Below are 14,559 nucleotides of genomic sequence, written 5' to 3'. Positions count from 1 at the left end.
CGGTTTCTGTTTAACCAATGCCCCTTGTTCTGGTGCACTGTGGTGAGCAGCATAAAATATGCAAAAAGGAAGCAGGGAACTCTGGGTAGTTTATATGAAGCACTGTACACCACCACCACTCTGAATCTGCTCACCTCAAGTGTCTGTTTTTCTGTTAGAGTTTTTAAGTATAGGATTAGCAGAGTGCAATTCCCACCAGGCTAGAAAGAGCCAAAGCCTTTTGCCTGTACCTCTCTGATGAGCTCTAATTAGAACGAAACACTTGTCAGATTGCTTTTTATTCATTTCAGGTTGATTGGGGTGGTAGTTTGCCAATCCAAAACTGTAATACTTTGCCTGGAGTGGGAAAAGGCTTTTGTAATTTCTCAACTTGTTTTGGATGGCACTAGCTGATCCTATGCTTAGAGCCTTTGCTTAAAAATGTTGTTGCATTACTTGACCACTGGCGGGGTCAATGTTGGGACAACAGGTGCCACCACTCTGTAGTATCTTCTGTAAGCTCAAAATGCTCCAGAGTGATTCACAAGTAGAAGTCCTGCACCCCTAGAGTTGTGCTCTCAATGGTTTAACCCATTTAGGGTTCTTCTACACCTTTGGCAAACTATAACTTAAGTGCCAGTGAGAGCAATCGATATAAATGACGGACTGAGATAGATATGTAAAACAGACTTTCAGGCAATAACTTATACCACATAAATTCATTCAGTATTCATTCAGTATTTTGCTAATACACACAGACTGTATTAACAACATCACTGAATCATATATAATCCTCAGTTATCAAACTATTTAATTTTTGGACTTTTTTGTCTCACCATACTTTCAGGTCACTGAAATAGTCTTATGTGATTGTAAGTGTTACCACAAGTGATGACGTGCTAACACTGCTTTAGTGTCATGGAAATAGTCTAAGTAAGCGAGTGCCATCTTGAGATACTGGTACAAATTATGGCCTTTTCTCCTGAATTGTCCAGCATGGCACAATCACATCAAAAGATTACATAATGTTATTTTGTGAGTTAGTACGTCTTCACACTTCCAATGTGCAGACGCTAATGATCAGCCTCTCTCATTGCCCTCCTAGTCCTCATATCGACACCTTGATATCTGAGAATATAAAATGTAATACAAAGTAAATCTGTCTTGGCATGTGACCTTATGGCATGCAATCTGTTATAGTTATATCATGTGTGAAGGTGGATAATTCCCTTATCTGTCTCCCGTAATTTCCTTATGTGCCTATCTACTGGGTCATCTTTTGCTTCTAAACACGTTTGCCAAAATGCATATTTCTCCATGGCCGCCTGTTAGACTTAATCACAGCCTGGGGCATCAATACTAGCATTCTGCTACACTGGAATGCATGTCTTTAGATCTCTGCTTTCCTATCAGTAGTGCAACATTCCCCCCAAAAATGTGCTTTTTGATGGCGAGCATCTCTTTGGCCCCACCTTAATGTGATGCTTGAAAAAATCAAGGACACACATTGGATCGATACCCTCCAAAAGCTGCAGACCCAGGCCAAAGCAGACCCTACAAGTAGCAGTCATGGGTCGTACACATGGGGAAACTGGCGTGAAAGAGGCGGCTCCAGTTTGGGTGCCTCAGCTCCTTAAGTGTCTCTACTTCCTTTCCCAAGATCACAGATCACCTGTCGGTGAAAGACTGAGGTTATTCATTCCCCCCCCCCCCCCCCCCCCCCCCCCCCCAGTGGGAGAAAATTATATAAGACTAGGGGGTACTCTGTCATTCACAAGGGTTACTGCCTTGAATTCCATGACACCACACATCCAACATTTTGGGCTGCTGAAGGAGGGTGCAAGAGCTCCTTGCAAAAAGCGTCCCCCACACCCAAATCCATCACATGGTGTACACCTCCTACTTTCTAATGCCACAAATGTACTGGTCCCGCCAACCATCTTTGATACAATGTATCTCAACCAGCACATCCTGTCAGAACATTTCCATAAAGCTACTGTGTAGGACATCATCCCTGTGCTCCACCAGGGGGACCGCATGTCAGCAGTGGACATGGAATATGCCTACTTTAACATTCTCGTTCATCCAGCTAATCACCATTACCTTTGGTTCATGGGAAGTGGAAGTACTACCTGTTCAAGGTCTTGCCTTTTGGTGACCTCACGACCCCAAGAGCCTTCACAAAGGTTCTGGCAGTGATGACTGCACATCTGCACAGGAATGCCATTCACATCTATCCCTATCTAGTCGACTGGATGATCAAGAGCAGCAGCAAACCACAATGCCCAGCACCCACTCAGACAGCAGTGCCCTTATTTTACAGGCTGAGATTCACCATCGGAGCAAAAAAAATCCCATTTCCACCTCCCAACAATTTAACCCCTTTTTAGTGTCCATCCTCAGCGCTGTAGCAGGGAAAGCATAGCTCAACCAAGAGAAGCCTACCCTTCCTAGTTGCTGAAAAGATGCTTATTTTCAGACAAAGCATCTTCTTTCTGTAAGAATGGTAGTGCAATTGCCTGGGATGATCATGCATCACCATAGTTATGCACACCAGACTGCACATATATCTTCTCCAAGAATGCCCTGCAAAACAATGGTCACAAGCTGAAGTCTGTTATGGAGGATCTAGTGTTGGTAAAGGCCAAAATTAAAAATACTCTCTTATGGTGGAGCTGCAATAATTGGTTGCTCAGCACGTCTTTCCTCAACCCTCTTCCTCAGCTGATTATTACTACAGATGCTTCATTCAAGAAGTGGGGAGCCCACGGCTGTGCTGTGGCTCCCACCTGCACATGGCTGATGCGGCCCAACTGATCCGAAACTGCTCTTGGGTTGTTTTTTATTCAGTGCAGGGAAGACCTGGCATGGCAGTTCTGGCAGAACTGTTCCTATTGGATTGAGACCAAGGATGATTTGTATGTGGGTGTGTCTAATCTGAGAAAGCATGGTGGGCAAAAAAACAATGGACTAGTATTTGGCCCGAGTAATTGCCAGTAGCTGAGATTAGTTTAAGCATTCCATACATCACTTTTTTGTATTTTTCAACATGACCGTTTATGGCATCTGGACCCTACATCATTAGAGGATCATATCAAATTACTGGACATACTGGCCCTCTGTCTAGCCCTCAGAGCCTTTAATCAGGCTCATCAAGGGCAAGACAGTCCTACTGAAACAGACAGCATAATGGCAGTGTACTAGATTCAAAAGCATGAGGAACCCACTATCTCCAGCTTTCTGCACTGGCACAGGAGACATACAGCTGTTTGCCAGACAGTTGCCAGTGGTGGAAAACACATTTGTGGACCTGTTAAGCATGATGACTCAAGTCCTCGAATGGGAACTAAACCCCGATAGTGCGTGCAGTGCAGAAGCCTCCACAAAAGTAAGTGACGTATTTCTGCTACTTGATGATGTTCAGCCACACTACACCAAGAACAATTTTCATCAACAGTTCAGAGGCATATGCTAGTTGCAATTGTAGAACATTATGCCAGATGAGTCAGTAGGTAAAGTGGCAGGGGCCTTCTAAATCTGGGACAATCACTTTGGCTCCCAGCTTTGTGGTTGTGTCACAGTTTCAAGCTGCATTAATCTGAGAATGCTCCTCCACCAGCGGAAATAGATAATGTTTACTGTAGTTACAACAATAGGAGGCTCTCACCAAACCAAACTATTTTGTAGCCCTGTCAAACCTGAAATGAAAATATTTGATGATGATCCATATGTACATTTACTCATTACATCTACCACAGGATAATGACTAGTAAATTGTTCTCTGCAATATTCTGAAACAAGCAAAAGAACATTTCTATGTACCCTGGTGGAAGCCTTGTTTTTACGCATTCTATTAGCCTCCACGTTTTAGTTGCTGTGTGCCAAAGTAAAAAAAAAAAATTAAAAAAAGACGGAGACACCTGCAGTCTGACGTTTCAGAGAAATATTAGTGGACTCTACTGAGCTGTCCTTTGTCAGCTCACTAGAAATACTGCCCTCCAGTAATGGCTGAACAGCCAGCCTACAGCCATGCAGAAAAGTTGCTGCCTAAAACATCTGGGTCCAAACTCTTCTGCCATCTGCTTGAGGAACGTTGACCACTGTCTCATTCATGAGGCACTCATGAACAGAGACCTTGTCAATAATCCCTCATCAGTCTGCTTCCAGTAGGTGGCTATTAATATCTTAGACTATGTAACAGTTTTTCATCAACTATGTTGTCAGCAGTGAGACTCCTGTTGTTGACAAACTCCACATCAAAAAACCGGATAATGTACTATAGTTATGGCCAGAGTGACCATGTTTTTCCCTCGTTCTAACCTCTCTTCCATTGTTTCTGTTTCCACACTTGTCTGCAATAAAAATTACCCCTGTTCCTCCAGCTCAGATTGTTCTAGTAGACAATTCTCAGGAGGGGGTAAACAGAATCATGAGGCAGGAGATATAGGGCCTCATTTAGATTTTGATGATCCAAATCCAGTCCACTGTTCATCATCTGTATAACATTCTGGGAGATCCCCAGTGTGGTTTTATGTCTGAGAAGGGTGCTGTGGTGGCCGTATTGCATGTCCATAGTCTGAGAGAAGGCACCCAATGTTATATTTTGTTGATGTATCAGTGGCATACATTCCCAACTACACAATGCCTTTCAGTCAGTTGGATTCCATGGTTGGGTGTCTGGGACATCCCTGTCAGGGAAATCTAGCTGCTTGATGAGGTTGCTTCAGTTAGGCAGGATTGACATCCAGTTTGCAGTCTAAACTGTAGGGCAATAAAACTCACTAAATATTTTTGGCACATTAAGTGCCTATCTTGAAAATGTTGTAATGCATCTATGACCCTATTAGAAAATTCACTGAGATTAGTCCTTCACTTTTGTCAACAAAGAAGAAATCTCTAGGGAATGAGATTAGAGGTTTAATGAGATTCATACACATTTATACTTGACTTAATTAAGTTGGACTAACATCTACGGACTAACAGAGAACCAACATTCCAAATACAAAGACAAATGTTACTAATGTGGTAAGGGGATAAGAAGATAAATCCTGATCTTTGAAATTTTACCTCATCTGAACTTAACAGATTGATCATGTGCCCCACAGATAATTGAAAAGGACTTTGTTATTGATGTTTTGCTGAAACCTTAAATTGTTCATCAGTGAGGACAAGAGGCCTCCTTATGAGTCTGCAGAAAATATATACTGTTCTTAATTCGTCATGTACTTCTGGTATTTACTGGTCATATACCTTCTAATGGATTATTGAGTCCATTACGCACCCACAATACAAAATTACTATGACAAAAAGATATGCCTCTTAAAAGCATTTATTGGATGTTTCTGTTGCACAGAAAATGTTGGCCCCTGTGTGTGGATGGGTACACAAAGTAGCTTTACTGATAAAGCATATCAAGAAGATAACAAGCACAAAGTGATTCAGTCAAAGTTTACACAAAAACACTTATTATGCTCTGCAAGCCAATTCTCCACAGTGGTTGGTAAATGAATTATGTTCACTCAGTGTTACATTATGCTTGTTTGCTGTGGGACTCTAGAGTGAAGAAACCAGTTTCCTGAACGACTTGACAACTCTTCTTTGGCAATATTTTTAACCCTTTCACCAGCTTACATTACTAATGGAAAAGTTCACAACCCAACAGTAAGTTTTCGTTGCTGTGCAGTGCTTGTCTGTTGCTTTATAGAGTAGTTTTCTTGAAACAAACATTAATTTCACAAAGTTTTGAAATATTTGGCATTTTATTTTGGGACCACTTTATTAATTACAAACAATACAGTTGGACTAAAAACTTAGCGTTCCTAAATCATCATAAAGGTGCATTTTGAAACGTTGTACTTCCTGGATTGAGTTCACCTTTTTCCCTCAAAATATGTACTAGTTTTATTCTTTACTTAAAAAAAAGTCTCCCCAATATACTTCATGGTTTCTAAATTTTTTCAGCTTTTTGAAAAAATACTTACATAATTAGTTAATTTTATTGATACGTTTGTGAAATTGAGTGATTTGTATTCTGATGTGTGTACAAAAATAATAGTTAATACAAATTGGGGTGTATTTTCTTTTGGCTTTTCAAGATGAGAGGTCAAAGTAACAAAGGTTTTATGGTAAAGTTACCCATCACAGTATCAAGTGCTAATTTCCTAGGACACATTCCTGTACTTTTGCTAAATGCCATCCCCAATACAAGCCCAGCAAATTAGCTGTTTATCCTAAAACAAAAAATAGGCATTGTTTCCTCAAAGCAAGAAAGACCAGTTCATCTCAAATCACTGACAACTCATTGGTAGAAAATCCATCCAAAAAGAGTACACTTGGAAAGAAAATACACATCTCCGGTGTGGTTTTGTTATATTATTTGTAATTCTTTTTCACTCCCAAAGTTATTTTCATAAGAGTTCAGTTGTGGATTGGTCAAAAGTTGTTGTAAAAAAGAGTTAGTGACTAGTTCTTTTCATCAGTGCCCATCAACTGCAGGCGGATTTGTGTGCCCATTCGCCTTTGCAAACTGGATGGTGACATCCTGGCTGCTTTATCCATCAAACCTGTCCTACTGTACTTTTTGTTTAAAAAGTCATGCTGTTGAATGGGTTAAAATGGTTGCTGGAAGTCATGGATGATATAAAAAAAAATTAACATACCTAATTCATATCACCTGATTTATATTTAAATTGTTCACACTCAGTAATTATGTACTTTGTCTGTGCCCCCTCAATGTCTTCCTGATCACTTCTTTTGTTTTCTTAGGAAGGCTTGTTGAAAGTTGAGGGGCACAAAATAGGATAAATAATTACTACATCAAAAAAGATATTACCATTGTATTATCCATCTTACCATTTTTTATCTTCATCTCATCAGGTGAAGGCTTTGCAGACTTCAGATCAGAAGGAACAGATGATGGCTTCACAGACTTTAAAACAGCAGACAGTATATCTCCATTAGATCCGCCCTCCAAAGACACAACTTTCCCAGCACCTTTCCCTTCTCTCACTTTACAGCAGAAGCCTCCTGCTCAGCCAAGAAACCTGGACCTTAAAGAATTGGACCTCTTTACCTCAGTAAGTTCCTGTGGGGAAAGCAGATCTCTTTCATTCCTTGCTAGTTCTGCTCTTAGTTCAACAAAGTCTGCATCCTTCCCTGCACCCCCATTACCACCATCATCTGTTCCTGTATCAATGACACCCAATAAGAGCTCTAGCCTAACTGATGAATTTGGAGATTTCAATCTTTTTGGTGGGTCCTCAAATGGTGGCCTGGTTACAGGACAGGATGATTTTGCTGATTTCATGGCTTTTAATAATAGTACTGTCTCATCAGAGCAAAAGACCAATGAGAAGTGTATGACTTTTAAACATGAAGCTACTATTCTACCAAGTTCCTCCTCTTCAACCTCAATACAGAATGCCCAGCTTTCTACAGCAGACAGCTCCAGCAAGTATGATATTTTCAAGCAGCTTTCTTTAGATGGGCCTGTACTGGGTTATGAGGAACTCCGAGATACTGCCCCATCTTTAGCAAAGATTGATGATGACTTTGCTGACTTTCAGCCCAACAAGTTCTCTACCTTCAACAGCTCTGAAAAATCTCTGATAGACAAAGTGGCAGCATTTAAACAGGCCAAAGAAGACTCTGCATCTGTCAAGTCTCTTGATCTCCCTTCAATTGGTGGAAGCAGTGTTGGAAAGGAGGATTCAGAAGATGCACTTTCTGTTCAGTTTGACATGAAGCTGTCTGATGTTGGAGGTGATCTTAAGCATGTCATGTCTGATAGCTCATTGGATTTACCGACAGTTAGTGGCCAGCATCCTCCTGCAGCAGGTGAGGAATTGGTAAGATTGCTCTGGTGATCATGGTGATGGATGCATCAAAACATTATCCACTGTCTAACAAGTTTTACTATTATTCTCCATTTTTGTTTGGAAAGGTTTCTAAAGCCACAAAACATGTTGCATGGAAGTCCATTTATGTGATTTTTGTATAAGCCTTGACAGAGGGTACTTTGGTGACTTTATGATAACTGGCCAAAAAATACATTGGGTGAACAATGGGAGGACAATGCACTTTTTTGTCCAGTGATATTAGAGGACACTGTTGGAAATTCAGACCTCTAATATTGTTGTGAAACCTTTTCCTCCTCCTACATTTCTTCTCCATTTAGGAACAAACCCTCCAGCCAATGCAGTATTTTTTTTAAGTAGGAAACAGTAGGCCATTGTTTAGATGGCAGCCAGAGTCTTGACATCCAATTCGAAGATTGTCATGTCTTTGTTAGTTGGCCCTAACTATGTTGTTTGCTGCCAGACTTGTTCTACTAGATTGTCTGAAGGTATCTATTTATTTTTATATTTATTGTCCGCGCAGTGTTTTTCTAGGTTTTGACTTCAGTATTCCTAGGCTTTGAGATACGAGAATATGCCATCTGTACCATTTCAGTATTACTCCAACTTTGCTGTTGCCTTTCACTGAAACAACACCACTGTTGCTAAACATTTGCTACCTGTAATGCCAAATTTCTCTTGTGTTGCAGTTACAGTGGATAAACTGTTCTCCTTCCAAATGCCCATGAAATAGAAAAATAATTACAGGTGCATGCCTTATAAACTTGTATACTTTAATCTGCATATCTCAGCTTATTTCAGCTTATTTCATATGTGAGCTCAGTATGCTTTATCTGTAAAGGTGTGAGGAGAAATTGATGTCAGTTGAAATCCATCCAATATCCTCTACCACGTAACGATCCTAGCTTATATCCGTATCGTAAATGCTGTATTTCCAAAGTGTCCTGTTTTCCTTCTATGCCTAAAGAGCCAAGATCAAATAAGGTTCAATAGATGAATGTTGGTGGCCTTTAATTCCGTAGAAACACTGTACCTAATAAGTGTAACAGATACCCAATAGAAAGACTTGATTTGTCTTTTAGATGTTACTGCGTCAGCAATATTCATATTTCTGTCCACTTCACTTTTGTTTGTTATTTGCAAACCGACAGAACTTTGCAGTGTCAAACCTTCCTTAAGATAATCCATGTCACCAAGAGAGAATTGGTGGATCAGGTGTCTGTTTACATTCTTGTGACCATTAAAATAAAATAATCTGCCACTGATCTAAAACACAGGCAACAGATTTCCTACGACATTTCATTGTGTTTTATATTTAGCAACCCATCTCTCCCCTAGCCTTTGTTGCTCCGTTCATTTTGGTTATACCTATTATTTTGAAAGCCAGTAAGAAGCGCTGGCTGATGTTCTCTGTAAGCAAGTAACAAGGTGTCAAAGCTATAAAATTGAAATGGCCAAATTATATGGAGCTTTCTTGGTATATTCCACAATCTGTGGTATCCCGCAACCACACTGAAATCTTATCTTACTATGAGAGGCATTTTACTCTGTCACTATCATGAATATTACATTTCATATTCTTGTATCTTTTCATATCCTAGGAGTTTTCAATTACACATTTTTAGATCATATTTAGCCTCTTTTCCTTGTTCATGCAGTATGAAATTACTCAAAGACTGATGCTCTCATTTACTCTACCTCATTATGAACTATAGTCATCTCTTTATGTAGTTAATAAAGTTAACAATCCCCTTCATCTTATCAAACTATTACATTTCTTCCGTCAGTGAAAACCTTTCAACACATATTAAATGATTTTCTTCTATGTTAGTTTGTGCGTATTTATTGGTTTTCAAAATCTCTCATCTCTTTTTCTAATAAATAGGATTTTAAATATGAAAATCACGAGTTTCTCCTAGATTTCGAAAGTGAAATATCTTGATTTAATGTTGCTGCAACATATTGCACCGTACTATCACACCAATAACAAAATCATTTGTAGGTCTCTTCTTGGAAGCTCTGTTAGACCTTGGGAACATGGTTGTGCCTAAATGTCCCACGTAACATTTTCTTAGTATCAATACATTGAGGTTTTTATTGAATCTGTTTAAAAATACTTAAAATTCAATGGATTGATAACTACAGCTGTGATTTGCCCATTGCAAGTCTGTTTGTTGTTGACTTCTAGAGCATAGACTTTAGTCCCAATTTGTTGACCACTAGGCATTTTGTCTTCCTCTTTACATCAGACGATTATTTGAAATGTCCTAAGTAGAAGACCCAGTACCGGTATGGAAATTGGCCATTTCCTTCCCACCCACAATTTAACCTCATTGACTTCTGCATTTGCATCCTATGCTAAGCATAAGTCTCAAGTGATCACCTTCGAACTGTTTATTTAGATTATACTTTGGGTTGAAACTTCTCCTCCAAGATGGTCCCTTGCTACAACATGTTTTTTGGTGGCTGACTCTCAGGTTCTGGATGACTTCATTTAGGGAACCGGAATGCATGAAATGGATCATGTGTACCTAATGAGGCTTGCATCTTATGCTCATAGTACATGGCTACCTTTGAGTATTCAATGTAAAACTACACGATGAATGCTTCAAAGAATAATCTAATTCTGTACTTGTTTACTGTGTAGGCCAAGTCTGTTGTCTGTACTCATTTATGTTGTGGGAATGATGAGGTCTTTTCCTCAAAGATTGCAAAGTTGTCCCAACTCCTTGGATCTTATGATTGCCATCCTCCAATTAAGAGGTCAAAAATTTGCATAAAACGTTCTACAGGGCAGGTTAAAAATGTAAATTTCCCAAAAGTAATAGAATAAACTGGATGGTATTGTGAGCTCAGGCTATTTGATTATTTTATTGAGTTGACATAGCAATAGAAATAAAGCAAGAGTGAGACGCACATCTGTAATCATAGTTTGTTGAGTCGTTGGCAAGGGGCTGCATTGCAGATGCCATTGCAAAGTGTCTTTTGGCATTCTAATTACCAATGCAGCATTAGTCTTATCCTTCCTCTATGCATAGTATATCGTGCCAAGACATATCCTGTGGTCGAAATCTGAATTACTGTGATCAGTTTGAGAGGTTGATAGAGATTGTAGTGCTTCTGACATGCAGATGTAATGATCCTGGAAGGTTTTCAAACCTCCTTACTGATGTTTGGGACCTAGCCCCATGCACCCTCAGGCATGGGCGCCTCAACATTGTTTGCCCATTCAGTCCCTAGCTTATTCATATTACCTAAAACAGCCAAGAAGCATTGTTTGTTTGAAGAGTCACTGCCACATCTTTGCAAAGGGTTATCTATATACAGGGTCACTGGAATTATGTGACCAAGGAAGACCAAACTATATGAAAGAATTTACTAAATTATGTGTCAAGATTATGCTGCATAATGTAGCATATATTGTGATAGTACTACTTCATTATTTTGTCATTGTTTTTTGCACATGTTGACACTGTTTGGGCAAAGGTTTCATGTCATCAGTACCCATTTAACACACAAACACATCAACAAGCAACAGAAAGGTGACCATTCAATCTTTGTGAAGGGCCTTAGACCGCACGTAAATCAGCATTCCATAGTTTTTAGTAAGCTAGAAATATTTTTTTGTTAGAATCTGCAGATTATGCAACAGATGATGAATTGCATCTCTAATGCAGCAAATAAAAAAAAGCATAAAACGCTGCAGCTGCAAAAAACGGCAACATTTCATTGGCCCTGCATGCATATCAGCACTTTTCTAGCATATCCTGCATTTCATTGTTAGTTATGTGCTGTCAGTTTTCTTTTAGACACTTTTTAAAACTAACCCCATATATTCTACTCAATCTTCTTGGTCAATAATTATTGGCACTTTCATGACAAAGCATGTTACATTGTTCAGATTCTGATAACTTCTCCTCCAGGCAAACGTCATTAATATCTGTAAGCACTGAATTCTCCTGTACACACTCAACCAAAAGAAACACTAGCATTTCAGTGTCCTAATAAACTACTTTTTATTCACACAGCAGTACTAAGCCAAACAGTATACAGTGCAGTGACCATAGACATGATGCCCACAAGCTGGCACTGCATCTACCGGGTTCCCTTGAGCTGATCCCTCCCTGATGACCTCTTAATGGTTGGTCTTTCTCCGGTAGTCTAGTAAAAGCCTGAATCAGGCTCAGTGTAATCCTTTTCATGGTTTCTTCCAGTTCCACCCTTGGTAGTATAAAAGGTATGTAGTAGTCCTTTTTTCACTCCTCTGGTGTGGATCTGACTGCCCTTCTGCACTCTGAAAGTCAGGAGACATGGCAAACACAGAGAGTCCCAGGGGCTGCCACATAGACCAGGCCTGGGCATCATCTCTGTACATGTGACCTCCTCGCTTAGTTCTACAGCACAGTGGTCCTGGTGCCCTAACGCAGGTGCAGGTCTGACTGCTGTGGCTCTATCAGACAGCATGTTGTTTGTTGGACTCATTTGAGTCTATGCAGGCAGTTGCGGACCAATGGAACAGGCGGGCAAATGCCTGAAGCGATGTCCTACAGGGCCTGGAACATGGTGAACCTCTCGCCTCTTTCTGGACTCTCTCTCCTCCTGTAGAGCCAGGCAGACTGCTTCCCTTTCTTAGATGCAGACAGGCTCTTGGGTTCTTCAAAATATCCTCACCTTCTTAGGAGAACATACAGACTTCAGGTGATTTTCCTTCAATCCTGGTATACTGGTTGTCAGGCAGACACCAGACCTAGTCACACAGCAGTCTTCTAAATACCTCACTCCCTTGTGTGGTCATGAAAGACATGGAACTGGAACAAAGTATGTGGTTTGGCTCCCACTTTCATGCACATTTTCAGAACAGGGAATGAAGATACACTGTCTCAGAACTGGCTTGTATTATGTTTTAATTTTATAAATGTTTTTTCCTACTGAGAAAATGTGTGTGAATTTTTAAGTGCTCGAGCCTCAAGTCCAGTCTTTGCATCAGAGTTTAGTTTTGGGGGAATGTACCTTAGAACTTCCCATTACCATATTTCTTCTCTTTGCCACTGTAACCAATTTGCCAGGCACTGAGTTGCCCTTCTTAATCAGCAATGTGATCATACTTGGCCTTCCCTTTTTCTATGGGATTCTTGGTAGGTCGATGTGATGCATTTAAGACAGAAGTATCCACTGCACTATAAAAAGTATTTTTTTGAAGGAATTGGTGTACCTACCTTTTGGGGTCCCCAGTTGTTCCAGAAAATCCATTTTAGATTCTCTGTGGAAAATATGAAGAAGACATATTCTTCAAACCTATGCGTTTTCCTAGCTGTGTATTTTGTATTTGTACATTGATTTTTCTTTCTTTGACATGTAGCTGTCTACTTTCCTAACATTACAGTCTGCAGTGGAGATCTTGTTTGTGCCAAACGTGTTTCTCCAGTGAATACATTTTATTATACTGTTCACTTTGTAGCTTCCTTCAGCTCTCTTAATACATGCTTCATCAGTGACTCCTTGTATGTATGAGTGACCCTGTGTCTGGAGCACTTCTCCCAAAGTACACATTTCTTGTTACACCTGTACCTTACACTGGGAAGGCCGGGAATTTTTTAATGACACCAGACTACAATATTAGTAGCCTCTAATGCAGGCTTGCAGGCTATATTGATCAATTACATTAAATTGCTTTAATCCATTTAAAAACAGATTTTTATTTTAGAACTAGAACAGTAGTAGACGTTTAAAATACCTTTCACACACTTTTTTAAAAGTAAATGAAGGGAAAGGAATAAAGGCAATATAACCAAAGAAGCTGAAGTAATGTTAAGCTGCAAAGCAAAACTGTGCCTGTAAGGCCTCCAAACCTTGCAGTATCCAGTCATGCCCTGTAGGTAGCATTTGCCTTAGGTCTTTTTTCCAGCTCTTAGTGACAGAATTCTAAAGCACTGAGCTTGGCATTTTTGGCGTTTTAACCATAGAATCTTTGAACACATTCTTGAAAGTACTTCATTCAGCATCCTTTAGAACATAGAGTATTTTTCTGTCATTTCCCGACTAACAGTAATTTCCTTTCCTATTTTTAATTTTTTTTAAATGCCATCTTTTTTTGCAAATGTCGCCAAAAATTATCAAGAGTTATCCCCATTGGATTTATATTCTCTTGCCGCCAGATTCTCCCATCCCCAAAAGATGTGACCACTGCCGTTTTTACTCCAGGCACTCTTTCAGATAACCAGAGAAAATGTGTCTACATGCACAGAAAAAGAGGTGAAAATGGCAGTCATCTCTCTGGAAAAAGAACTGAGGGCAAGAAGAGGCTGTCCCTACCAGTGCTCCCCTTTTCACTCTGAGGACACCCACGGGGATCCAAAAAGAGACACTGTGGAGAAAAGTGGCATTTCCAGTCGACATCGAGGACTTTGACATCAAGAAAAGAGGTACTGTGCCCACTAGTTATTCTTCAGGTGCCTGGTTGATGCAGAGAAACAGGAGACATTCAATGATGAGGGATTCGTTGACATTGAGCCACCAGTCAACGTCTAGTCTCACAGAATCTTTGCTTTCCATCATGAAATCAGCAGAATGGCTCTAAAGAATGAAGGTCCAGAGCCTGCTTTCCTCTTCAGACTCTGATTACTATAGGATATACTCTCCCACACACTCTCTATAACCAGTGGTAATTTTAGATTCATCGCCTGTGACTGCACATTCTCCTGCTTCTCCTCATTTTCAACCTTCC

The 14,559-nt window shown here is 40.0% G+C and overlaps 1 protein-coding gene across 9 annotated transcripts in view; it reads left to right on the top strand.

Annotated features, from left to right (window-relative positions):
• The window catches only part of SYNRG (synergin gamma), a 361,082-nt gene that overhangs the window by 212,847 nt on the left and 133,676 nt on the right, over window positions 1-14,559 (top strand). For all 9 annotated transcript variants that reach the window (XM_069226579.1, XM_069226585.1, XM_069226584.1 and 6 more), the window contains one exon: window positions 6,856-7,815. In XM_069226579.1, the coding sequence (XP_069082680.1) occupies window positions 6,856-7,815 (960 nt within the window). The remainder of the gene's footprint in view (window positions 1-6,855; window positions 7,816-14,559) is intronic.

Source organism: Pleurodeles waltl, chromosome 3_2 (assembly GCF_031143425.1).
Source record: "Pleurodeles waltl isolate 20211129_DDA chromosome 3_2, aPleWal1.hap1.20221129, whole genome shotgun sequence".
Lineage (NCBI taxonomy): Eukaryota > Metazoa > Chordata > Amphibia > Caudata > Salamandridae > Pleurodeles > Pleurodeles waltl.
This window is presented reverse-complemented; position numbering and strand designations above follow the sequence as displayed.